Source organism: Bubalus bubalis, chromosome 8 (genome assembly GCF_019923935.1).
Source record: "Bubalus bubalis isolate 160015118507 breed Murrah chromosome 8, NDDB_SH_1, whole genome shotgun sequence".
Classification (NCBI taxonomy): Eukaryota; Metazoa; Chordata; class Mammalia; order Artiodactyla; family Bovidae; genus Bubalus; species Bubalus bubalis.
This window is the reverse complement of record NC_059164.1, coordinates 4,476,606-4,502,059: the sequence shown is the minus strand read 5'-3', so window position 1 is coordinate 4,502,059 and position 25,454 is coordinate 4,476,606. Positions and strand designations below refer to the sequence as shown.

The following is a 25,454-nucleotide window of genomic DNA, read 5'->3' as shown; positions in this document are numbered from 1 at the left end:
TTATAGAGTGAAGGAAAATTCACATGGGAAACTGAATTTGTAATTTCAAGTAATTCTGGCAGAAAAGGAAAGGATAGGGGAGGCAGGAAGAGGAGGGGGACAGGAGTGGGGTAGGAGGCTCAAAGATCTTAAGTAGAGACACACATGAAGCACAGATTTTCAAAGGACATGTGGGGTAAACACATATAGTCAGTAACGACAGGGAACCACAAAACCACAATCAAAGCATCAGAAGATCAAGAGCAATGAGCTAAGTGAAGTAGCTCAGAAAGAGAAATATTGAAATAAGTCACTCAGTCGTGTCCGACTCTTCATGACCCCATGGACTGTAGCCCACCAGGCTCCTCCTTTCATGGAATTTTCTAGGCAAGAGTACTGGAGTGGGTTGCCATTTCCTTCTCCAAGGGATCTTCCCAACCCAGGGATCGAACCCTGGTCTCCCGCATTGCGGGGAGACGCTTTACGTCTGAGCCACCAGGGAATCGCTATATTGTGCATTAACACATATATATGGAATCTAGAAAAAGGGTACAGATGAACCTATTTGCTGGGCAGGAACCGAGACGCAGACGTGGAGAATGGATGTGTGGACACAGAGTGGAAAGGAGGAGCTGGGACATGGAGAGCATAGCGCTGCCACACACACGCTCCCAGGCTTCTCCGGTGGCTCAGCAGCAGACCCACCGCCAAGCAGAAGTGGGTGCGCTTAGTCACTCAGTCGTGTCCGACTTTTTGCCAAACAGATGTAGGTTCAATTCCTGGGCAGGGGAGATCCCCTAGAGGAGATGGCACCCCACTCCAGTATTCTTGACGGGAAAATCACAAAGATAGAGAAGCCTGGTGGGCTACAGTCCAGGGGCTCACAGGAGTCAGACATGGCTTAGCAACTAAACAACATGCAAGATAGCGAGCTGGTGGGACGCTGCTGTATAGAACAGGGAGCTCGGCTCGGTGCTCTGTGATTACCCACGGAGCTAAGCTAAGTTACAGTGCTCAGCTACGTCACCCATTTAGGAGCACGTGGGAGGGAGGGATATATGTATAAATATAGCTGATTCACTTCTGTTGCACAGCAGAAATTAACACAACGTTGTAAAATCCCAGCCTGCCAATGCAGGAAATGTAAGAGACTTGGGTTCGATCCCTGGGTCCAGAAGATCCCCTGGAGGAGGGCATGGCAACCCATTCCACTATTCTTGCCTGGAGAATCCCATGGACAGAGGAGACTGGCGGGCTGTGATCCACAGGGTTGCAAAGAGTCGGACGCGACTGAAATGACCTAGCAGGCATGCACGCACGTAAAACAATACACTCCAGTGCTTTTTAAAATAAATGACCCAGGATTTGGGAGAAACTCCTGAGTTCTCTCTGGCCACAAGCTTCCACCCAGTCTGCTCACTAAGCTCTCACCGGTGAACCAAAGCTGACCCAGGATCTAACCCTGGGACTCTGAGCAAGTTTCTTTATTTCTTTGTGCCCCAGCATCCCCACTGGGACCTGGGGTAATGGTTATATTGGCCCCACAGGCTCTGGAAGGTCAAGATACATGGAAGAACAGATGAAGAGGTCCACATGATAGGAAGAGAAGGCTCTGGACCAACCTGCGTTCACCCTCCTCACGCCTCCTCTAATGCTCTGCGGATGGTGGATGCTTCCAAACCCAGCTGGTGGGTTAAATGCTAATGTTCCACACAACAGTTCTTTTTCTCATGCCATCTACTAGTGAGAAAATACTTGACACAGCAAAATAAACCTTTTAAACCCAAGATAATAGGGTTACAAGCACTTCCTTTCTTTGTAGCTAGAAGGCATATATGACTTGAGAATTTCCAAGATGATTTTTAAGTGTCTTCATTTTTTGTTCTCTAAATTATGACTTCCCTGGTGGTTCAGATGGTAAAGAATTAGCCTGCAATGTGGGAGATCCAGGTTCGATCCATGGGTCGGGAAGATCCCCTGGAGAAGGGGAACGTGAACGTGAAGTCGCTCAGTCGTGTCCGACAGGCTCCTCTGTCCATGGGATTTTCCAGGCAATAGTACTGCAGTGGATTGACATTTCCTTCTCCAAGGGATCTTCCCAACCCAGGGATCGAACCCGGGTCTCCCACATTGTAGACAGACACTTTACCATCTGAGCCATCAGGGATCTTTGTGTAAATGTAACCTGTACCACACATTCAGCCATCCATCCATCCAGAGGATGTTTACTTAGCTTCAGTCTCCTGTCAGGACTGCATAGGTACGAGCAGAGAAGGCTCATGGCTTCGTGTTCTGTCGGTAAATAGAACACCATCACCCAAGACCACTTAGGAGTCAAGTGTAGGGTATGGGCAGGCCTTTCAGGGCACACTGACATGATATGCTCCCTTTTCCCTGAAGGGATTAATATGCTTACATATATTAAGAAAATTTCCAAGATAGGCAGAGGACAAACATCTCAAAAAACTCTGTACAGAACACAGAATCATATGTGTAAGTAATCAATTACCTTACTACTGCTTCTTTTATTAACTTTGAAAAATCCCAGAAATTTTTTCTTCTCTTTGTCTGTCTCATCATTGCTGAGTGAAGATTTTCTAAAGGTTTCTGAAAAAAATAGAAGTACTAAGTTATTTTCTGCATATGAAACAAGAGATTAAACACTTTAAAAATCTCAACAAATGCTTCTTTGTTTTACTCTACTCTTAGACTTTTATTTCATTCTTATAAGAGAATAAAACCATTAACTATTTCTTTCAAAGCATTTTGAGCCACCTCAAAACCTCCAGCTGGGCTTAAGAAATTACTAAATGTTTTTACAATCTTTGGTATTAAAAAAAACAAAAACAAAAACAAAGAAACCCAACGTTCTAGGGCAGTACTGTGCAACAGAAAAATAAAGGGATGATATAGGTAATTTTAGATTCTCTAGTAGATGCATCAAAAAAGAACCAGATGAAATTAATTTCTATATGTTTTAGTTAACCCAATAGATCTAAAATATTATCATTCCATCACATAACCCATATAAAAGTATTAATGAGCTGTCATATTCATTTTGGTATGAAGCCTTCAAAATGCAGCGCGCGTGGCACAGCGTGTCTTGACTTGGACCGGCCACAAGTCACGTGCCTGCTGACCACACCTGGCTGTGACCATCAGACTGGACAGCACAGCTCTCGTGATGGAGACATCTGTGCAAAACACCTGCTTTATGAATTATGAGGGTGGTGGCCAAAGATGAAGCTAAATGAACTACATCAACAGCTCCCCTGCTTGGAGGGCCCACTGGTTTCCAGAACTTGGAGGGACCATGCTGGCTTACCCGGGGACGTCTGAGACAGACACATCGGCCCCCGTATGACCCACGTCCCTGGATTTTCCTTCCTGTACATCAACCAGGATGTTTTCCATTTTCATTTCAGGCTCTAGGGGCCCATTTTTCTTCTATTGTGTTCTTTTATTCTTGACTTCTAAATGCTCCATCTCCTCCTTTTCCTGGAGTTTTCTTCATTGGGATTTGTCAAGCTAGAATGGGGATGCTCAGGTTCTAGGTGAGGACACCAGAGCCCAGGCAGGGAGCTGAGGATGGAGGCACGAGCTGTGGTCTCCAGGATGGGGCAGGACCACCCGCAGCAGCGTCCCTGGGGCCTCGGGCCACAGGACACACCTACATGGGAGACTCTGGAGTGGGGCCCAGCACCCTGCACTTAAAAAGCACCCTCACCCTGGGTGCATAAGCTGTGGGGACTGCACTTGACAGCTACGGGAGCAGCAGGTAAGGGCGCTGCGGTGTGGGCATGCTCTGGCCTCAGTATACTTATCTGCAGATTGAGCCTGGCACACTCAGTGCCACCACGGCCTCTATGACCATTATCCACTGATCTTTTGACACTTCGAAGGCCACTCCAGCCCTTGTCATCAACTCATCTGTTCTTCTCTTCCAAGACACAGATACGGCCAGAGGAGAAGACATTTAGATGATGCAGGAGAACGGAAAAATCAATTACTCCACACCACTGCCAAGTGCCGAGGGACAGGCCACCAGTCCACTGGCGGTGTGGGGACCGGACTTCACAAACTCTGTCACCAAAATACCAACCCGAACCAGGTAGACATCAATGAACTGCTCATCTGCTAACCTAGAATTCCATATTCCAACTAGAGAAGGCCGACATGGAAGTCAGTGCCCCTGTAACATGCATTAACACAATACCGTCTTCACGATGAAGCAAAAACCAAGCCCCTGGGTCCCTTCAATCTGTCAGTAGCAAAGGCTCCCATTTTAATCACAAGGGTCAGGTCTTTCAGCTGCATGCAGGTGGCTCCAGCCCGGCCCATCAGCAGCCTCACACCACACAACAACCAAACCAGCAAGGAGACCGGCTTCAGCGGTGAGGCATGCATTGCCCCAATACGCATGTGCATGGTTAATTGCATCAAACCCTTTGTTAGGCACAGAGCCTATAGTAAAATATTCTGTACTACAGAGTAAAACTGTATGTGAACAAACAACAGTATGCACCAGAATGTGTGTGTATTATTTTTTAATTGAAGGATACTTGCTTTACAGAATTGTAAATTGCTCTACAGAATTGACAGAAACCAACTAGTTTCTATCAAAGATCAACATGAATCAGTCAAAGGTTTACCCACGTCCCCTCCCACGTGAACTTCCCTCCCACCTCCCTCCCAAGCCCACCCATCTGGGTTGTTTCTAGAACTGACTGCTCTGTGACCGGATGTGCAAAGTGCAGGATATGACACCGCCTGAGGGTTGAGGGAGCAAGAACACATCACAGGCACATGGGCTGTTACGCCAACCTCACCACCATAGACCGGGTCAAAATCGAGCCTCTCATTTCTCCCCCTGGACAGGGCAGCGGCGGGTCTCCAGCGTCAGGACGGAGGCTCTGGCTGCTTTAGCACAGAGCTGCCCCTCGGAGCCCAAGAGACTGCAGCCCCCAGCTGTCCAGCTCTGAGCTGAGGCCCAGGCAGACTGTCTAATCTGTGCCTCTGGACCGATGGAGCCTCCGGTGGGGTGTGCGACTGGCAGGCACTGGGGGAAGGATGATATGGAGAACAGAGCAGGAGCACCTGGCTCCCCTGACAGTGTTTCCATCAGCCAAAGCTCCACGTGATACCCAGTCAGGCCTGGAGAAAATACCCATTTACAAGCCTGAATCCATCGCTCTAAATGTATAACAATTTGAGTGTGGAATTTATTTTATTTTGATGTATTCTCATTTACTAAGACTTAAATATGAATACAAGTGGGGGGAGGACATACTTCATCCTCAAAGCACATAATGTTTGGAAACATCAGAATGACTTGGAAGGTGATACAGGTGAGCTGAGGGATGCAAAGGGATGGAGCATGCAGCAGGGACCCCTGAGGACTGGCTCATCTGAAACATCCACTCTTCCAGATGTGGAAACAGAACAGCCATCAGCAAGGGGAACCAGGTCTGCGCTGCATGAAAACGACACGTTTGTAAGCGCCCATCCTCATCACAGGACCGCTGGGTACAGGGTCAAAAAAGAACGGTTGTAATAGCTCTGATCCAGCTTTTCCACGCTTGCAGCTAGATGGTATACCAACATCAAATCACTCAGAACTGATAAAGCCTTCATATATATGAGCTTTCTGTTTAAAACAACTATCTATTCATGGTGCTGCTTTTATTTTTAATTGGACTATAGTTGATTTACAATATTGTGTTAGTTTCAAGTGTAAAGCAAAGTGATTCAGTTATACATATACATATGTATCTATAGGGACTTCCCTGGTGGCTCAGATGGTAAAGCGTCTGTCTACAATGTGGGAGACCTGGGTTCAATCCCTGGGTCGGGAAGATCCCCTGGAGAAGGAAATGGCAATGCACTCCAGTACTATTGCCTGGAAAATCCCATGGACAGAGGAGCCTGGTAGGCTATAGTCCATGGGGTTGCAAAGAGTCAGACACGACTAAGTGACTTCAGAGAGAAACATGTATATATACACACTCTTTTCAGATTGTTTTCCATTATAGGTTATTATAAATATTGAGTATACTTCCCTGTGCTATCCAGTATGTCCTTGCTGTTATTTTATATACAGCAGTGTGCATATGTTAACCCTAAACTCCTAATTTATCCCTCCCCCACTTTCCTCTTTGGTAACTGTAAGTTTATTTTCTATGTTTGTGAGGCTATTTATGCTTTGTAAATAAGTTCATTTCTATCATTTTTTTTTTTTAGGTTTCACATATAAGCAACATCATATGATATTTGTCTTTGTCTGCCTTACTTCAGTTAGTAAGATAATCTCCAAGTCCATCCATGTTGCTGCAAACGGCATTATTTCATTCTTGTTATGGCTGAGTAACATTCCATTGTTACCATATCTTCTTTATCCATTCAAAGGCTAATGAACCTTTGGGTTGTTTCCACGTCTTGGCTACTGTGAATAGTGCTCCTATGAACACTGGGATGCAAGCATCTTTTTGAATTAAGAGTTTTGTCTTTTCCAAATACAGGTCCAGGAGTGGGACTGTAGGATGTTTTTAGTTCTTCAAGGAACCTACAGACTGTTCTCCATAGTGATTGCACCAATTTATTGGGTTGGCCAAAAAGTTCATTTCCATTTTTCCATAAGATGTTATAGAAAAAAACCCAAACGACTTTTTGGCCAATCCAATACATTCCGTCCAACAGTGCATGAGGGCAGGAGGGCTCCTTTCTCTCCACATCTTCTCCAGCATTTATTATTTACTTACTTATTATTTGTAGACTTTTAAACTATGGCCATTCTGATCAGTTTTGATTTGCATTTCTCTAATAATTACTGATGTGGAGCATCTTGTCACGTGCCCTTTGGCCATCCACATGTCTTCTTTGGAGAGACGTCTATGGTGTTTCTTAAGAGAGAGCCCCTCTATTTGTAGCAATAATCTGCGGCGTATGATGGAGGAGGTAACATGAGGAATACGAGGGCTGGCTGAGGCCACAGCACTGTCACTCACAACACTCAGACTGTGGTTCCAGACCAAAGCCGCGGGACTTTTTGCATTATATTTTTTTTTATAGAAGTGAAGTCTATTGTTAAACACTTTAACAAACGTGGACAGAAATTTCTGTAAAATATGAACACTCATAATTTTAATGAGCCTCTTAGAGTATGTGTGTGTATAGTCCAAAAGGTTTATATAAATCTCAATACATGTGTGTGCATACATGTCTGTGTACATATGTTCATGCATATGCATATATGTATTATTAAGTATAATACATATCTATTTATAATAAATACAATACATAAAGTATATACAATTTATAAGAAATGAATGCAAAATCTGGACTAATCACGTCCATATTTGTCTATGACAGAAAAGGTCAGATTTCACAATCCACACTGCCCCAGTTTCTGCAGCGGGCAGGATGGACCCTGAAGGTAGGCAAGAACAGGTAAGAAGGGTACAGTGCCTCTTGTGCATGGACCGCTTCTGCTCTGCACTCAAATTCTATGTTCATAAAGGGCCCGTTTTCTACAATGACATCCTTCTTTTCTCACCAATCAGAACCAAACAGCAAATCCTCACGCAGGGGACATTGCTCTCTTAGCCAACCAGGGAGTCAAGAAACCAAGTCACAGCCCCAGTTCAGTCTGGCCAGATGCCCCCAGAGTGCCACCCTGCCTCCCCTCAAGTCACTCCATGCATCACTGTCCTAGCCCAGAGCCATGCAAGGTGCAGCCTGGCAGGGCAGCACTGGGCTGACGGTACCTCGACAGCTCAGGGAAGGCTCCGATTTCGTTTTGGTCAGAAGAACTGGAAAAGGCAGGCAACAGAGAGTGAAGGCAGGCTTCTCAACCCACAGCAGCACTTGACAAGGCCTGCAGCTATCCGTGCCCCAAAGGAAAAGGCCAAGTGCAAAGCAGACCTTTTCAGGCAGGCCTACATCACTGACCTCGATCCCCTAGAATCCTGCCACTGTCTGGCTGTTAAACACCATCCTGGAAGCAGGTGGCAGTAAAGCCTCTGTTTTCTCCAGTTGCCACCGCTAGGATTTCCAGGGCAGAGCAGGCTTTGCCTGGGACACATCTCCTGCCTGCGGCCTTCACCCTTCCCCAGGCAGCTGCTGGCTGGGAGGTGGTGAAACCCCAGAGGAGCAAAGGAAAGGGCTCCTCATGGAGAGGAATGTTCTCTTCTCTACTCAGATGCCTGACTGCCAGGAGGATGGGAGGGAAGCATATGGCAGGGATGCTAATCAAATATTTCACAGCCTACAGGGCACACTATGGTCCAGACGGGAGGGATGTTGGCCCCAGGAGCAGCACACCCCCTAAGCCAGGTGATGCTCCTTTATTTTCTGGGAAGGCTGCCAGAGTCATAGGGCGAGGGCCCCTGGGAGGGTGCCCAAGGCAGAGAAGAGGGAGATTTGGGGCCGGGTAGCTATTTCTCCTGGTAGAGCAGTGTGTCCTGTCCTGCGTGGGTATCGGAAGAGGGAGCTTGGGACTTGGGGGAGTTTCCCTTCTTGCTGCCTCACACACGTTCCCAGAAGACCACAGTCTCACTGGGCCCACTCCTTAATGCAGAGATTGGTTTTATATGCTTTTCCCAGGTATTATGTTCTACATCTCCCAAGATAGGCTTCCTTGGTGGCTCAGATGGTAAAGAACCGGCCTGCAATATAGGAGATCTGAGTTTGATCCCTGGGTTGGGAGGATCCACTAGAGAAGGGAACGGCTACCCACTCCAATATTTTTGCCTAGAGAATTCCATGGACAGAGGAGCCTGAAGGGCTACAGTCCATGGGGTTGCAGAGTCAGACACGCCTGAAGTGACTGAGTAAGTGAGTGAGAAGGAAGTTTGCGACTGGTCTCGACCATGAGCAATGTTTGAGACCTGGGAGTACTTAATGACAACTGAAAAGGAAATCCAGGAGAAGGTGGTTTACCTCCTGTGGTTTCTGAGAAGTTCTTTCAGAGCAAAATCCCTAGTGTTCTCATTTTTCCCCTTTACATATTTCATGGAAGCTCACAGGAGACAAGGGGTAATGGGTATGCTCACTACTGGAGGAAATGGAGAAGGAAGAATACTGGAGAAGCTACTCCAGAAGCCACTCCTGGAGAATCCCATGGACAGAGGAGCCTTCTGAGCCACAGGCCATAGGGTTGCAAAGAGTCGGACACGACCGAAGCGACTGAGCACGCTCTATTGGGGGGAAGAGGTCTAATTACAATCTGTGTATTTTACTTCCCACCCACTGCCGCTCTGGTTTGGACACAATTGGAGATGTCTGCAAATGTGCATCCCCATCGCTCTGCGTGAGGGCACACAGGCAGAGTCAGTGGCACCGCATCAAAGACCCAAGGTGGCCTCACCTCTCTTGTTGTCCCAGGCATACAACTCCTTTATCCCCAGCTCGTTCAGGGACTTGGAAAGCTCCAGCTCCTCACCAGCCACATTGTCCCTGAGGAGCACCACGTGCTCTGGGCTGACCTCACACTTGGCGCAGATGACCGGGAGGATGCTCTGCAGGGGCACCTCGGGGCTCACGCGCACCACCGCCTTCTGCGTGCGCAGGTAATTCACCACTAGGCGCACCGTTTTCTGGAAAACACAGCAGGCAGAATTCCATAAGCACATCTTCCCACAGCCCTGTTTACACTACAATGGAGCAGGGCAATATGTCCTTTGGACCAAGTTCTTCCAAAAGTCACTGGTTGTGGGGGGAAACAGAAGATTGAATAGGGAACAGTAAATGTCTAGAACAATAAATTGACCTTCCCATCTCTTTTGCTAATGAACGAACTGTGAATGAAAGGGGGAAATGGTCAGCAGCAAGGACCCCAATTTGGAATCTAACACATACGTTGTCTTTCAAGGATTCTACACATACGTTGTCTTTCAAGGATTCTAAACAGACCTGAGCACAAGGCACTAATATATTCTCTAGAGGGAAATACTTTGGATCTATGGTGAACAATCCAAGATAAGGAAAGAAACATCACAAAACATCAAATTTTTGTTAAAGAAGCTAAAATTCCCAGATAAATATATTCATGTCTAGTATCATGTTGATACATGAGTTAATATTCATATATAGAGAGTACACACATACATTTAAGCTAGACAAATATATAGGCTCAGATGGTAAAGAATCTGCCTACAATGCAGGAGACCTGGGTTTGACCCCTGAGTTGGGAAGATCCTCTGGAGAAAGGAATACCTACCCACTCTAGTATTCTTGCCTGGAGAATTCCATGGACAGAGAAACCTGGAGTGTTACGGTCTATGGGGTTGCAATATCAAGTTTTCATTTAAGAAGCTAAAATACTCACATAAATATATTCATATATATTATAATGTTAATATATAAATCAATTTTCATAAATGTGCACTGTACACATATATTTAAGCTAGAAAAATAGACATATAAATATAATAGGCATATAATAATATTGATAGATATTATAATCAGAAAGAAAAAAAATCAATTTGACTAAAGCTGATAGTAAACGTCTACAGATCGAGTGGCCCATCGAAAGCTGTAGCAGGCTGAGGTTCATGCAGTCAGCTTCTGTTTGGTCTTTACTGGTCACCACATTGTTCTAAGATCCTGAGGAGTACCGACTGAATGACATAGGTCGCACACTCCCTTCCAATCCAAGGCCAGGGTTTAATGAATTTTAGAAGGAAAGATGGAACCATGACTCTTTTCCATGCTTCTCAAATTGAACTCCTGTATAACCCCAGGCTCACCTGCCCCTGGAATTTGCAGCTAGGGTTCAGGAAGGTAAGAAAAGCCACAGAATATAAAAGGAATTTCCTTGGATATTGATTTTAATTGAAGAATTAGGGGAAACTCAGAATATGCGTGTGTGTGCGTGCACGCTCAGTTGTGTCCAACTCTGCAACTCCATGGACTATAGCCCACCAGGCTCCTCTGTCAGTGGAATTTTCCAGGCAAGAATACTGGAGTGGGTTGCCATTTCCTTCTCCGGGGGATCTTCCCCACCCAAGGATTGAGTCTGAGTCTCCTGTGTCTCCTGCATTGGCAGGCAGATTCTTTGCCACTGAGCCACCTAGATATGGCACCAATTAAAAGTTATTAATTATCTAAACCTAGAGGACATCAGAGAAGGCAATGGCACCCCACTCCAGTACTCTTGCCTGGAAAATCCCATGGATGGAGGAGCCTGATAGGCTGGAGTCCATGGGGTCGCGAAGAGTCGGACACAACTGAGCGACTTCACTTTCACTTTTCACTTTCATGCATTGGAGAAGGAAATGGCAACCCACTCCAGTGTTCTTGCCTGGAGAATCCCAGGGACGGCAGAGCCTGGTGGGCTGCCGTCTATGGGGTCACACAGAGTCAGACACGACTGAAGCGACTTAGCAGCAGCAGCAGCAGAGGACATGACCTGTTAGCCAAAGTATCGTGTTTAAAAATAAGGAAATTTAGGAGATAGTTTAATAATCTAAAAGAATGAAATAGCATTGCTTTTCATTGGAGATAAAGGATAAAAGCCTTATTAAAAAGTACTGTAAGCAGATGAAGTTATTTTTAATCAACATGCAAAAGCCTGAAACCTACGCATAAAATATTCTCCAAGGACAAGGAGTAAGTATTTCTAACATCAATTTTTCAAAAGGGAATCCCCTTCTATTTCGTTTCTCAGAGAAGATCTTGGAATCTTCTACATATTCCAATTTCTGCCATGGACACAAAGGCCTCCAGAACTCTACTGGAACTTTTAGGACTAGTCCAGTAGGGTAGTCATGGCTATTTGTGTTATTTCAATTAAATTTAAGAAATGCAAAGTTCAGTTTTTCGATCACACTAGCTGCATTTCATATGCTCAGCAGCTATGTGTAATCAGGGGCTGTTGGCTTGCAGGGAGCAGAGTTATAGACCATTTCTATCTTTGCAGAAAGCCCCTGACTAAAAGATGGAAAGAAAGCTTTCCATCTTTGCAGAAAGCATTAATGCATGGCTCTGCTCTAGAGTGGGTCCTTTTTTTGACATCTAAAGGAGCAGTGTTACACAATGCGCATTATTCAAAGCTGTGAACTTAGGTCTCCTAAAACTCAGTTTAGGGCCTAACTTTGCCTACCACAAAAGTGGAAACCTCAACCATGGCACGTGTAATTTAGACAGGAGAGACCCCAGGGGCCCCCTCCACTACACCTGCAGTGCCCTGGCTCCCAGGGAGCTGCACACATCCTTACATGACATACGGACTCCCGTGCTACTGACCTCAGGCACCTTCGGGGCAGCAGGCTTAACTTTCGCTTCAGGAACTTTTTCTTTCAGAAAAACGGTGTGCACATTCAAGGTCCCAACTAAAGTATTTGGCTTAAAATTCAAAGGCTGTTGGGTTTCTGAAGACCGGATCTCCAGGGCATGGTTGGAAGGATTCAGGTGGTTTTGAAGGCAAAGTTCAACCAGTAGGTCCATCATCGCGTGGCTGGAAGACAGAAACAAACCATGGTCAGGGGGAATGCTTGCATTCTCCTTTCCGCTGGTTGAGAGAGGTCAGGACTAATGCACCAGGGGGTAGAGGAGCAAACTGGTCATCCTTATGAAGAAAGAAAACAGCCGCTGGTTATTTCCTCATTCATGACTCTACAGAGATACCTTAATACATTCAACACTAAGAAACCACAGTACTGAAAACACCATCAAAATAAGAATAGCTGGGAAAATAGTTGCATTTCTAGGCAAGCTCATGAGTATGTTGACCTCAATCCTGTAAGATCAGCACAGATGATATTAACTTCTGGGCACAAGATATAAAATTTTCATTCTTTGCAAATATAGTGTATCTTAAACAGCAAAATTTTAAGTTGAAGACGACAATGGCTTTCTTTATAGCTAGAAACTATGCTTTTTAAAGACAAAGAAAATGAAAATTATGTTATTGAAATGTCAAAAACTTTTATGTCTTCTACCACAGATCATTATTTACTAAGGGAGCTAAAAAAGAGTGGACTGTCCCAAAGAATGGGAAATTTCATTTCCATTATTCATATTAAGCTGGCAGAATGCTTTTATATTTCAAGCTGACCTCTCTTTTCCTACACATTTTCTGAGCAGTGGGGCATAATCCCCTGACAAAAGTGTAGGTCTTGTCTTCTGATCTATTTCTTAACCAGGAACTGGCATAGCAATTATTTCAGGCCATAGTGGAGCTTTCCAGGTGTCTGGCACACAGGGTGTGCAGACCGGGGACTCGCGTACACCCGTGAAGGCACAGGCTGGCCACCATCTGGTCGTCATGCACCGTGAGGGCTATGGCGCTGAATGCTGACACCACAGGCAAAGCTTCAAGGCGCCCCGTTTCCCATTCACTCACCAAAACTATCAATAATGTTCTTGCTGACACGAAACATCTAACAGCCATCTCCATGACAATACTTACTCCCACCTACTATCCAGGAGGTAGTTAGGAGACAGCCCATGTTCTAGCCAGAAGACCCTGGAGTCACACCTAGGAGACTCAGTGCCCCTGGCTCCCAGGACTCTGAAAGGGCATTTGGTGGGGCCAGGGCAGCACTGAGCCTCACAAGGGCCATGAAGGTGGGCATGCGGGCTAATGATGCTGTCAGCTGGGATTCCCTCAGCCTCGGAAAAAAAAATCATCATTTTCTCATAAGCTTAATACATCAAAACAGGAAGCGACATCACCAAAGACTTCAAGGCACTGAAGTCCACGTAAAAGAGACTTCCATGGAAAAGTCAGCATAGAAAAGAGAGCTCTAAGGGTGCTATAATAATGACCTATTATTGTTGCCATATTCTCTGCAGATGGCACTGCTCCCTCTCATTCTCGTCATCCTGGTGGCTGGGGACCACTCTCCCCTGGCTTCCATGAGGGACGTGGAGGTGGGGTTGGCACCCTGGTCCCATAAGATGCCGACTGTCACTTCACCTCTCTAAGCTACACCCACAGTCGGCTGTGATGCTGTGCTTAGTTGCTCAGTGGAGTCCGACTCTTTGCAACCCATGGCCTGTAGCCTGCCAGGCTTCTCTGTCCATGGAATTCTTCAGGCAAGAATACTGGATTAGGTAGCCTTTCCCTTCTTCAGGGCATCTTCCTGACCCAGGGATGTTTGAACCCAGGTCTCCAGCATTTCAGGCTGATTCTTTACCATCCGAGTCACCAGGAAAGCCCACATTCATGGTCTACTGCCACCAAATAAACCAATATGGGTAAATTCTCAAACAAAAAGTTGAATTAATCTTAGATGATAAACCACAAAGAATACCAAAGTGACTAATGTAACCTTCTGTTCTTCGAATCCACTAATTGGTAACATGTTTGAAAGATTGAATTTGACCTGAAAGGGTGCAGACCCTCTCTGGGGCTTTTCCATCACAGAATGAACTCTTCTAGTAATAGCAGAATCTGGGACGTATCCTGGCATGTGCTAGCAGGAGAGTGGTGTAGTATTCGGTTCTGTCTGGATAAAGAGTTGGATGCCCCCATCTCTACCAGTGGACTGGCTCCCCTCTACTGATCCTGGTCCTGATTAGTGGGTCAGGACCCACCCAGATGCTCTTGCTCTTCTGTCATCCTTGATGACGAAGCTGCAGGGGTGTTGTGAACACTTTAGGGTGGAAGCAATTCTCAACAAAACACCTGTGGGGGAGGGGAGGGGAGGGATTTCCAAGCAGAAAATTTTATGTGCTGGAGACCTGTTTCCTCAAATTTATCATTCAATTTGGTGAAGGGAGAAGCAAAAAAAAAAAAAAAAAAAGAAAGACCATAATAATAAGATTCAGCACCATCACACCCTGTCCATGGCATGTGCTGAAACTGGGAGCACAGGGCCCATTACTGACTCAACTGGACCAGCCAAGGGTCACAGCATTGCTTCCGAGGGCTGGGACTCAGGCCAGGCCAGAAGGTTTTTGCAGGAAAGTGGGGAGGTTTGGGGCCCGAGAGGCGCTCAGACGTGGGAGATCCCTCTGGCCTGCAGGCCTCTTCCTGTGGTTCTCGGACAGACATGGCAGCCTAACACAGACTGATCTGGGTCGCATTTAAGGAGCTGGATACACAGTATAGGGGTGAACACGAGGACACGGGTCCAAAGCATCAGTTCATCTCACGTTTCCTGGAGGGCCTCCCACTCAGGTGATTCCTCCCCAGGCTCATGTAAAGCGTGATCTGAGTTACCACTTTCTACCCCACACTTTTCTGGACAGTGTCCTCAGAAAACGGGGTGGCTGTTGTGCACTGTGAAAGTGGCTGTCAACTGGCATTTAAAGTCCCCAAGCTCCAAACGGCTAGCCAGGACTTTCAGGGTCTCTGGTGCTCCTGGAGAAAGACTCCAGGAAGGAAGAGGGCACCGCAGCACCCAGCAACTAGGGGTGCATTCTGGTTGGGTTCCAATCATGAAAACTTGTGTTTTTCTTAACTGCAACCTCAATGTCACTAACCTCTCTCTTGGAGGTCACGTGACGTGAGAATCTAAAGCTTCCTGAGTCCAGGTCATATGGGGGCAGGTTGCTTTCTGTTTCTCACTCAGTAGTTGACTCAACCAGCCCGCTGGGGGACCTGGGACACAGCCCAGAAATCTTTAAAAGTTCCCTGTCAGTGTTTGTTTTTTAAAGGGCATGTGATTTGGGGGAGAATGGATACATGTATATGTATGACTGAGTTCCTTTACTGTCCACCTGAAACTATCACCACATTGTTAATTGGCTATACTTCTTTAAAAAAATACTTGTGAAGTTTGCATGCTACCTTTAACGCAGAACTATTGTTTCCTACGTGTAAGTTAAATTTATGCTCTGATGCACCAGCTTTCTCTTGACCTGCCCAGCACTGGAGTGGAACTGTGTGCTCCCACTGGCACATGTAATCCTGTAAGTGGCACGTGGAGCCACAGGATGGCCAGGCCAGGAGACTCCTGGAACCTGGCTGGCCCTTGAGTCCAGGTCCACTCATCTTCCCTTCTCAACCCAGGTTCCAGCAACACTAAACTTTCCCCTTCTTACACAAACAAGTCCTTTTGCAAATGCTATTTATTTCCTTCTGTTTGCTGGGATGTCCTCTTTCCAGTGTCGCATGAAAGCTAAGAGTTCAATAATGAATAAATGATCATTTTCATTTTTTCAGTCTGTTTGGATCCCAGTCTGTTCCGTTTCCCACAAAAGGAGACTATCTCCTAGGATGACTGGTTTAGCACCAAATCCAAAACAGTAACAGCATCTTCTATGAAAGAGTAAATCATGCGTTCAGTAAAGAGTACCCCCACCTTTTCACAGGGTAAGCAAGGAGTTGAGAGTTTATGATCAGCCCCTTAACCAGGCTATTTCCTTGTAGGAAAGATTCTCATAAAGAAACTTAGTAGTAACTGGAAATTCTTGATGACATTCTGCATCAACAGAATGATTGTGCCTTTTTTTAAGTCCTCTTAGATTTAGCTCAGACAAGCAATGACTTAATAAGGCAGAAACATTTGGGAGGTAGTCACTAGAAATGGTAATGAATTAGGACCAGGATAATCAAATGTATTATATATTCAATAAGATTCACCTCCTGTTAATATCACATAAGGGTTTATATCCCGGGAATTTTCTCCAGGAGGATTTTTAAGGCAATGAAAATACTCTGTATCATACTATAATGGTGGACACACGTCATGATACATTTGTCCAGACCCACAGAATGTACAGCATGGAGCGTGAACCCTGGTGTAAACTATGGACTTCAGGGGAAATGATGTGTGTATGCTGGTTCATCAGATAGAAAAGATGTACCATTCTGGTGAGAGATGTGATGGTGGGGGAAGTCGGGTATATACAGGGGTTGTGTGAGAAATATCACTGCCTTCCTCTCAATTTTGCTGTGAACTTAAAACTGCTCTGAAAAATAAGGTCTTTTTTAAAAAGAGTATTCTTTGTTTTTTAATTTTATTTTATTTTTAAACTTTACATAATTGTATTAGTTTTGCCAAATATCAAAATGAGTCCGCCACAGGTATACATGTGTTCCCCATCCTGAACCCTCCTCCCTCCTCCCTCCCCATTCCATCCCTCTGGGTCGTCCCAGTGCACCAGCCCCAAGCATCCAGTATCGTGCATCGAACCTGGACTGGCAACTCGTTTCATACATGATATTTTACATGTTTCAATGCCATTCTCCCAAATCTTCCCACCCTCTCCCTCTAAAAAGAGTATTCTTTAAGTAAAAATGTAAATCAAACTAAACCAAACCTAACTGTTAGCCTGTTACATAGAAAATGTTCCTCTGGCAGAGTCCCCTGTGCCAAAACTGCCCTTCTCAGCTTTATCCCTTCATGTCCTGGTGCTGAAGAGAAGCCAGCTCCCTTCCTTCCTCTGCAGGGGCATGGCCCGCACCTTGACTTGCTCCTCTTCCCCTTCACCTGGGAGCAGATGAGCTCTCTCCAGAAGAGGCACTGAGGACCATACCTATGCCACGGGGGTCTTGTGCTGTTGACAAGGCCTGGGACCTGCAAATCCATGCAGAGTTGTAAACTCGGTTATTACAAAAGGGGTCTGACAGCCCGCAGCTGCAGAATCGCAGCATTGAACACCGAGAGAGGTTTCCTGTGCTCTGAGAAGAGAATGCTGCCTTCTCCTGTCCCAGGCCCCTGGGGCATGCATGCCAACAGGAGTTAACTGACCACATCAGGATGACACAGCCCCCACACGTGAATGCTTGACACCATTTATGAAGCACCCTTTTTGCCTAAGGGCATTGTCCCTTCAAAGACCTTCTCTCTACTTGTCCTCCAGTTAGAGTGAGGGGACCAGCGTTCTCCTCGCAGGGACCCTGAGCAGCGCTGACAGCACCCTTCCTAAGAGCACCTACCAGAGCACCTTCGTTAAGAAAGTTCCAGAACACCCGTTCCCATGTCTCCTCTTAGAACAGACTGGAACCTGTGTTTTTAAATCCAAAGGAAACTTTAAAAAAAGACAGAAAGAAAAATCACTGCCATATGCAGAATATACCAGACTTCATGTACTAATGTGCTTTCCTTGTGAAAATCTTCCACGTTTGGAAATAGTGTGGTTAAGGTACTAACTGTAAATTATAAATGACTTGCTTATCCTGCAAAAAGGTGGGCATGTTCTCTGATAAAATGAAGAGAGAAATCACACTGATAAACAGCTAGGCGATCTGGTTTCAGCGAGGGTCAGGATGTGACTTTGGCCCACTCTTATATTATTAAAGAGCAGGAAACATAAAACCAATTCCTGCAGCAAGAAGCTGCAGCATCAGCAAGTTACAAGCTGCTCAGGGAGCCCACAGGCTGCTGCAAGAATCCTGGGGAAGGGATAAGTATTTACTACTCTGAAAAGATAAATCTATTTTAATACTTAATCTCTACGGCTGAACCTGCTCTCATAGCTGTATTGCAAAATGGCACCGTGATAACTTCTACTTTGGAAGAAAATGAAAACTAAAGATAAAATTGGAAGAATATGTTCAGTTTGAAAACATTTTTCAAAATAATGTTTTTAGTTTTCAAGCAGATATTCTATCTCTCCTTGTGCATTTATAAAACCAGACCTGTGTGTAATTTAAGATAGGATCTGTGGGTCCATTTTCTTAAAAAAAAAATATGTAAGTAGACTGATAGAAGTCATGGTTTCACATGTGTACACTTATTCACAAACTCATTAAGTCGTACACATTCAATGCGGCAGCTTTTATAGGTTAATCATACTTCAATAAAGTGATTTGCTAAAACATAACTAGAAATTGGGCCTAAATATTAATATAATAATAGTGAGTAAACCCTAATACATTCATTGATAAAATTAAGTCCAGTTCAGTTGCTCAGTTGTGTCTGATTCTTTGGGAACCCATGGACTGCAGCATACCAGGCTTCCCTGACCATCACCAACTCCCAGAGTTTACTGAAACTCATGTCCATTGAGTCGGTGATGCCATCCAACCATCTCATCCTCTGTCATCCCCTTTTCCTCCCGCATTCAATCTTTCCCAGCACCAGGGTCTTTTCAAATGAGTCAGTTTTTTGCATCAGGTGGCCAAAGTATTGAAGTTTAATCTTCAACATCAGTCCTTCAAATGAATATTCAGGACTGATTTCTTTTAGGATGGACTGGTTGTATCTCCTTGCAGCCCAAGAGACTCACAAGAGTCTTCTCCAACACCACAGTTCAAAAGCATCAATTCTTCAGCACTCAGCTTTCTTTATGGTTCAACTCTCACATCCATATATGACCACTGGAAAAACCATAGCCTTGACTAGATGGACCTTTGTTGGCAAAGTAATGTCTCTGCTTTTTAATATGGTACCTAGGTTGGTCATAACTTTCCTTCCAAAGAGAAAGCGTCTTTTAATTTCATGGCTACAGTCACCATCTGCAGTGATTTTGGAGCCCCAAAAAAGAAAGTCTATCACTGTTTCTACTATTTCCCCATCTATTTGCCATGAAGTGATGGAACCAGATACCATGATCTTCGTTTTCTGAATGTTGAGCTTTAAGCCAGCTTTTTCACTCTCCTCTTTCACTTTCATCAAGAGGCTCTTTAGTTCTTCTTCGCTTTCTGCCATAAGGGTAGTGTTATCTGCATATCTGAGGTTATTGCTATTTCTCCTGGCAATCTTGATTTCAGCTTGTGCTTCTTCCAGCCCAGCGTTTCCCATGATGTACTCTGCATAGAAGTTAAATAAGCAGGGTGACAATATACAGCCTTGACACGCACCTTTCCTTATTTGGAACCTAGTCTGTTGTTCCATGTCCAGTTCTAACTGTTGCTTCCTGACCTGCATACAGGTTTCTCAAGAGGCAGGTCAGGTGGTCTGGTATTCCCATCTCTTGAAGAATTTTCCACAGTTTATTGTGATCCACACAGTCAAAGGCTTTGGCATAGTCAATAAAGCAGAAATAGAGGTTTTTCTGGAACTCTCTTGCTTTTTCTATAATCTAACAGATCTCGGCAATTTGATCTCTGGTTCCTCTGCCTTTTCTAAGACCAACTTGAACGTCTGGAAGTTCACGGTTCATGTACTGCTGAAGCCTGGCTTACATGCACCTAACCCTATGATAATATGGCCTGCTTCCCAAGTTTTAGTGAGAAAAGTCCACTTGGGACAGAGGTCACTCTGTAAAAGAAGGAACACAGACACTCCAGAAACCTGCACATTTCTGGCATGACCCTGCCCACAGGAACTCCTCCCTTCTGTGGATGCTGGGCCACAGGAATCCAATGTGGGTCTTAATTTCTGGCTCCGGGGACCTTCTGCTGGGAGGCAGCCACAAGGAGGGCCCCCACAGAGGAGCATTTCCTAGTGTTCCTCAATAGTATCACTTTGAAAAGCTGTTTTGCATGACCTCTTAGAGGTAAAGACGTTGTATCCTAGGAAAATATTAAGGCCAGGAGCAATGTTCCTCAAATTTTTGTGTACATGGTGCATAAAATAATTTTAAAAACCTGTGAACCCCTTTGCTCCAATAAATCATTACTTGAAATTTCCTTTATAAAACTAAAGCAGTTGCAAAGGATGCAATTTTAAGTAGAATCAAAATATTTTAACATAAAACTGTTATATCACTCTTTTCAATGTATCAATGAGAATAAAAACACCCAGAGTGATGTGGTTATCCATTATCCATTTTTAAAATTCTCAAACAAATGATTTTTGAAGATTTAAATATTTTACATAATTTCTTACCTCCCTTGCTTTCCTAGAAATACAAGTCCCATTCACTCTTGTTTCAGAATCATACAAAAATATTTTTGTGCTTGAATGTCTTTATAATTGATCACTATCATATTCTACATAATAAAGTGTATAAACATTTAGATGAAATTGTTTCCTGTGACTTTGTTAAATTTTTAAATTACAGATTGAGCTAATAACAGTAGTACAAATATGATTAAACAATGTGATTATGATCCATTTTGATAAATATCAAACATCATATCAGAAATTCTATTAGCATTGCTCAGTCGCTTCAGTTGTGTCCGACTCTGTGCGACCCCACAGATGGCAGCCCACAAGGCTCCCTCATCCCTGGGATTCTCCAGGAAGGAAATTAGCATTAAAAACTATTAACATTAAAAACTATTAAAATTCTATTAGTATCAATACTCTGGAATATTATAAACGCTTTCATTGTATCTTTTACAGCTGGGAAGGGATGGGAAACAAGTCAATCTGTGACCTTGGCTACAGGCACTTTGACAGGCAGATCAGCTCTAACCGTAACCCTAACCCTAACCCTAACCCTAATTTAGCTTGGGTGGTGGGTGTGACCTTGGCTACAGGCACCTTGACATGCAGATCAGCTCTCAATAAGGATTCAGGTGGAAATCAAGGGTTTGGAAATTGATTCCTGTCAATGTCAACTCCATGCATCCCGCTGTATCCCTTCATGTAAGCTTGTACTGTTTTCATCTGGAACGTTGATAAGTGGTTGCAGTCACACCTCTGACAGTCAGTCTGTAAGAGGATCTGAGGATGGTCCCTCAGGGGCTGCCCCCAGCTGTGCTGTGTCGGGGCCCGGGGGGGCCTGGAGTCGGCTTGTGGGCCTGAGACCGCCCTCCTCTCTGAGCCCACCTCCAACAGGAGTGAGCTGTGCGGCCCCCAGGATCAGGATGAGTGTGCTGAGCTCGCTGGCACCCAGCCGGGAGGGTGAGACCCTGCAGGTTGTTCCTAGGCCCAGATTTACACCCCGAGGCCTTGCACACTGCACTGCAGCGCCTCCCTACACTGGCCCCGGCTGGGCCCTCACCTCCCGTTGACCACACTGCTCTTCCCCGAGGCCTTGCACACTGCACTGTGGAGCCTCCCCTCACTGGTCCCGGCCAGGCCCTCACCTCCCGTTGACCACACTTCTCTTCTCCAGCCCACTGGGCAGAACCACGGTCATGGCCACCACCCCGTCGTCCAGCGAATGCTTTCTGCTGAGCTGGTTCTGTGGGGGCCCGGGGGATGCTCTGCGAGGAGATCTCTGTCCGCTGTGCAAGTTGGGGGTTGCAGGCTTCCCAGGAGGCGGGGGAGCGCGAGCCTTCATCTTCCTCCTGGAAAGGCGACAAGAGGAAGGATGAGTTAGGTGGCAGCTTCCGACCTGAAGTCAACAAAGCTGTTGACAGCCAGCAGTTTCTAAGGACCCTTCCTCCTCATTGTTCATTCTTGTGAGTATTTAGGGCCTTCTGGGTCACAGGAACTTTTAAAAATCAGTATATTACAACAAGGACCTACTGTATAGCACAGGGAACTGTGTTCAATATCTTGTAATAACCTAAAGCCAAAATAATCTGAAAAAGAATACATATGTGTGTATGTATAACTTAATCACTCTGCTGGGCACCTGAAACATTGTAAATCAAATATACTTCAATAAAAAAATCAATATATTGCCACTCTTCAACACTAAGAGAAAACGGACAACTAAGCAGAGTGGAGAGCACGTTTTTATAATTGAAGTAGAGTTGGTTTACAGTGCTGTGTTAATTTCAGCTGTACCGGCAAAGCGAGGCTCAGTCATACATTTAATGCATTCGCTTTCGTCTTCTTTTCCATTATTCAACAGGATGTTGAATATAGTTCCCTGTGTTACACAATAGTTATCCATTCTACACATAAAAGCTTACATATCTGCTAGTGCCGACCACCCACTCCATCCTTCCCGCTTCCTCCTCCCCCTTGGCAGACACCAGTCTGTTCCCTATGGAGAATTCATTTTGAAAGTACATATTCCTGGAAAGAAACAGCCTAAAGTATGTTCCCCTCTCGGGATGGGTTGGTGAGGAAGAATCTGTTTGGACCAGTCCTTTCTGAACCATTGAGTGGGTCACAAATTCCAGCTAATTAAGGGGGCTTCCCAGCTGGTCTATGTCACTCTAGCTGAAATCGCTGACCCAGCTCTGGATCCATGATTAGCTGAAGATCTGGAATCTATGAGTCCATGATACTGAGGATGTGATGGGACTACATTAAGATGAACAAAATTATCAAGAAAATCCACCAGACTGACACCCACAGGCACGGGCACTGTGGACAGAGGTGGCAGTTTTGAGGCAGGGGCTTTGATGATGTTTTAACACCCTCATCCTCTGTCATCCCCTTCTCCTCCTGCCCTCAATCTTTCCCAGCATCAGGGTCTTTTCCAATGAGTCAGTTCTTTGCATCAGGTGGCCAAAGTATTGGAGTTTCAGCTTCAGCATCATTCCTTCCAATGAACACCCAGGGCCTTGTCCCAACCACCTCGCTCTTCTCCCATCTGCCCTCCTCCAGACTCCAGATGGAGGAGCCATGAAGAGGCTATGTGAGCCCTCAATGATTAACTTCTGCACAGCAATGTGCCGGGGCATTCTGTCTCAAAGCACCAGACATCAGAATTCCATTTGTAGATATTTATCCTAAAGAAACATTCCCACAAGAATGCATTGTGGGAGGTTCAAAGATGCTCAGTACAATTTACAAAGGCAAACAAATATAAGATATTCTAACCACAGGTCAAAAAGAGGGAATTTCAATAAATGACAGTATAAAAACAATGTGATACTGGTATTGGTTAAGCATGCTGCTGCTAAGTCACTTCAGTCGTCTCCGACTCTGTGCGACCCCCGAGACAGCAGCCCACCAGGCTTCCCTGTCCTTGGGGTTCTCCAGGCAAGAACACTGGAACGAGTTGCCATTTCCTTCTCCAATGCAGGAAAGTGAAAAGTGAAAGTGAAGTCGCTCAGTCGTGTCCGACTCTTCGCGACCCCATGGACTGCAGCCCATCAGGCTCCTCCGTCCATGGGATTTTCCAGGCAAGAGTACTGGAGTGGGGTGCCATTGCCTTCTCCGTTGGTTAAACATACTTTACTTTTAATTTTATTTTACATTGGGCTGTAGCTGATTTATAATGTGCTTCAAGTAGAGCAAAGTGTTTCAGTCATACGTATGTATGTTCTTTTTTCATTTTAGGTTATTAAGAAGAACTAACACTGCTACATAACACAGGGAGCCCATCCTGGGGTTCTGTGACAACCTAGGGTGTGGGATGGGGCAGAGGTAGGAGGGAGGCTCAAGAGGGAGGGCACAGATCTTTATCTATATCCATGTAGTTGTGACTGATTAATGTTGTGCAGCAGAAACCAACACAACACTGTAAAGCAATTGTGTGTGTATCCTCAGTCACTTCAGTCACGTCTGACTCTTTGTGACCCCATGGCCTGTAGCCTGCCAGGCTCCTCTGTCCATGAGATTTTCCCAGCAAGAATACTGAAGTGGGTTGCCAGATCCTCCTTCAGGAGATCTTCCTCATCCAGGGATTGAACCCATGTCTCCTGTGTTGCAAGCAGATTCTTTACTGCTGAGCCCCTGGGGAAGCTCACAAAGCAATTATCCTCTAATTAAAAAGAATACTGTCAAAATGACTATATTATCTACAGATTCAATGCAGGCAATCTACATATTTAATGCAATTCTTATCAAATTGCTAATGGCATTTTCCACAGAACTAGAACAATAAATTTTAAAATTTGTATGGGGATGCAAAAGACCATGAATAGCCAAAGCAATTTTGAGAAAGATAAACAAGAGCTTGAGGAATCAGGCTTCCTGACTTTAGGCTATACTGCAAAGCTACAATAAACAGAACAGTATGATACTGGCACAAAAACAGAATTATAGATCAATGGTACAAGACAGAAAGCCCAGAAAAGAACCCACACACCTACGGTCAGTTAATCTACAACAAACAAGCCAAGAATAATCAATGAAGAAAAGACAGTCTCTTCAATAAATGGTGCTGGGAAAACTGGAGAAGTTAAGCAACAGAATAAATAGACTTTAAACATATAAGTTGATGTTCTAAAATGTTAAATACAGACATTTTAGGAAAACAAACTTCAGAATACTCTTTTCAGAAATGCTGTTTATAAAAGAAATAAACATAGCAATAGACTATAAAACAGTCTAGAAAGACAGAGCAAAGATTTAGCAACAGTGGCATACAGGTGATGACATGTATGTCACCATGACATTTGTTTTGCTATTTTCACTCCTATGCATTTCCTAATATTTTCTATAGTATCACTTCTCTATATATTCCTTGTAAAATGAAAGAGGCAATCTTAAAATGGGGGAAAACAGCAAGTGGGGTTCAGATGAGGCCTCAAACCATCACCATTCATGCCACTGGTTAACACAAACCTTAGGAGTGACACTTGGGTCTCATCCTCTAACCTGACAAGTAAGTATAAATTAATTCTCTTTTTTCTTATGAAAAAACCTTAGATCTACATCATATTTTTATATTTTTCTTCTAATGTATTGCATTTTTTTTCTCTTTAAACTTACAGAAATAAAGTAGCAAACATATATTGCTCTGGCCTAAGGACTGTGTATATTTAATTCATTTATTCCTCACAATAACACTCCAGGGAGGGACTGCCATTCCTGTTTTATAGATATGAAGTACAGGCACATCCTTCTCAGATTACAGACAATTTGGTTTCAGAGCCTGAAAATTTAACCAGTGCATTC

General features: G+C 44.7%; 1 protein-coding gene across 4 annotated transcripts in view; it reads right to left on the bottom strand.

Moving 5' to 3' along the window:
* The window catches only part of COBL (cordon-bleu WH2 repeat protein), a 294,854-nt gene that overhangs the window by 165,570 nt on the left and 103,830 nt on the right, over positions 1 to 25,454 (bottom strand). For 3 of the 4 annotated variants that reach the window (XM_044946393.2, XM_044946395.2, XM_044946392.2), the window contains exons 2-6: positions 21,794 to 21,997; positions 12,223 to 12,433; positions 9,344 to 9,572; positions 7,743 to 7,787; positions 2,489 to 2,586 (exon numbers count right to left, since the gene is read on the bottom strand). In XM_044946393.2, the coding sequence (XP_044802328.2) occupies positions 2,489 to 2,586; positions 7,743 to 7,787; positions 9,344 to 9,572; positions 12,223 to 12,433; positions 21,794 to 21,997 (787 nt within the window). The remainder of the gene's footprint in view (positions 1 to 2,488; positions 2,587 to 7,742; positions 7,788 to 9,343; positions 9,573 to 12,222; positions 12,434 to 21,793; positions 21,998 to 25,454) is intronic. The other variant, XM_044946394.2, reaches the window with a different exon arrangement.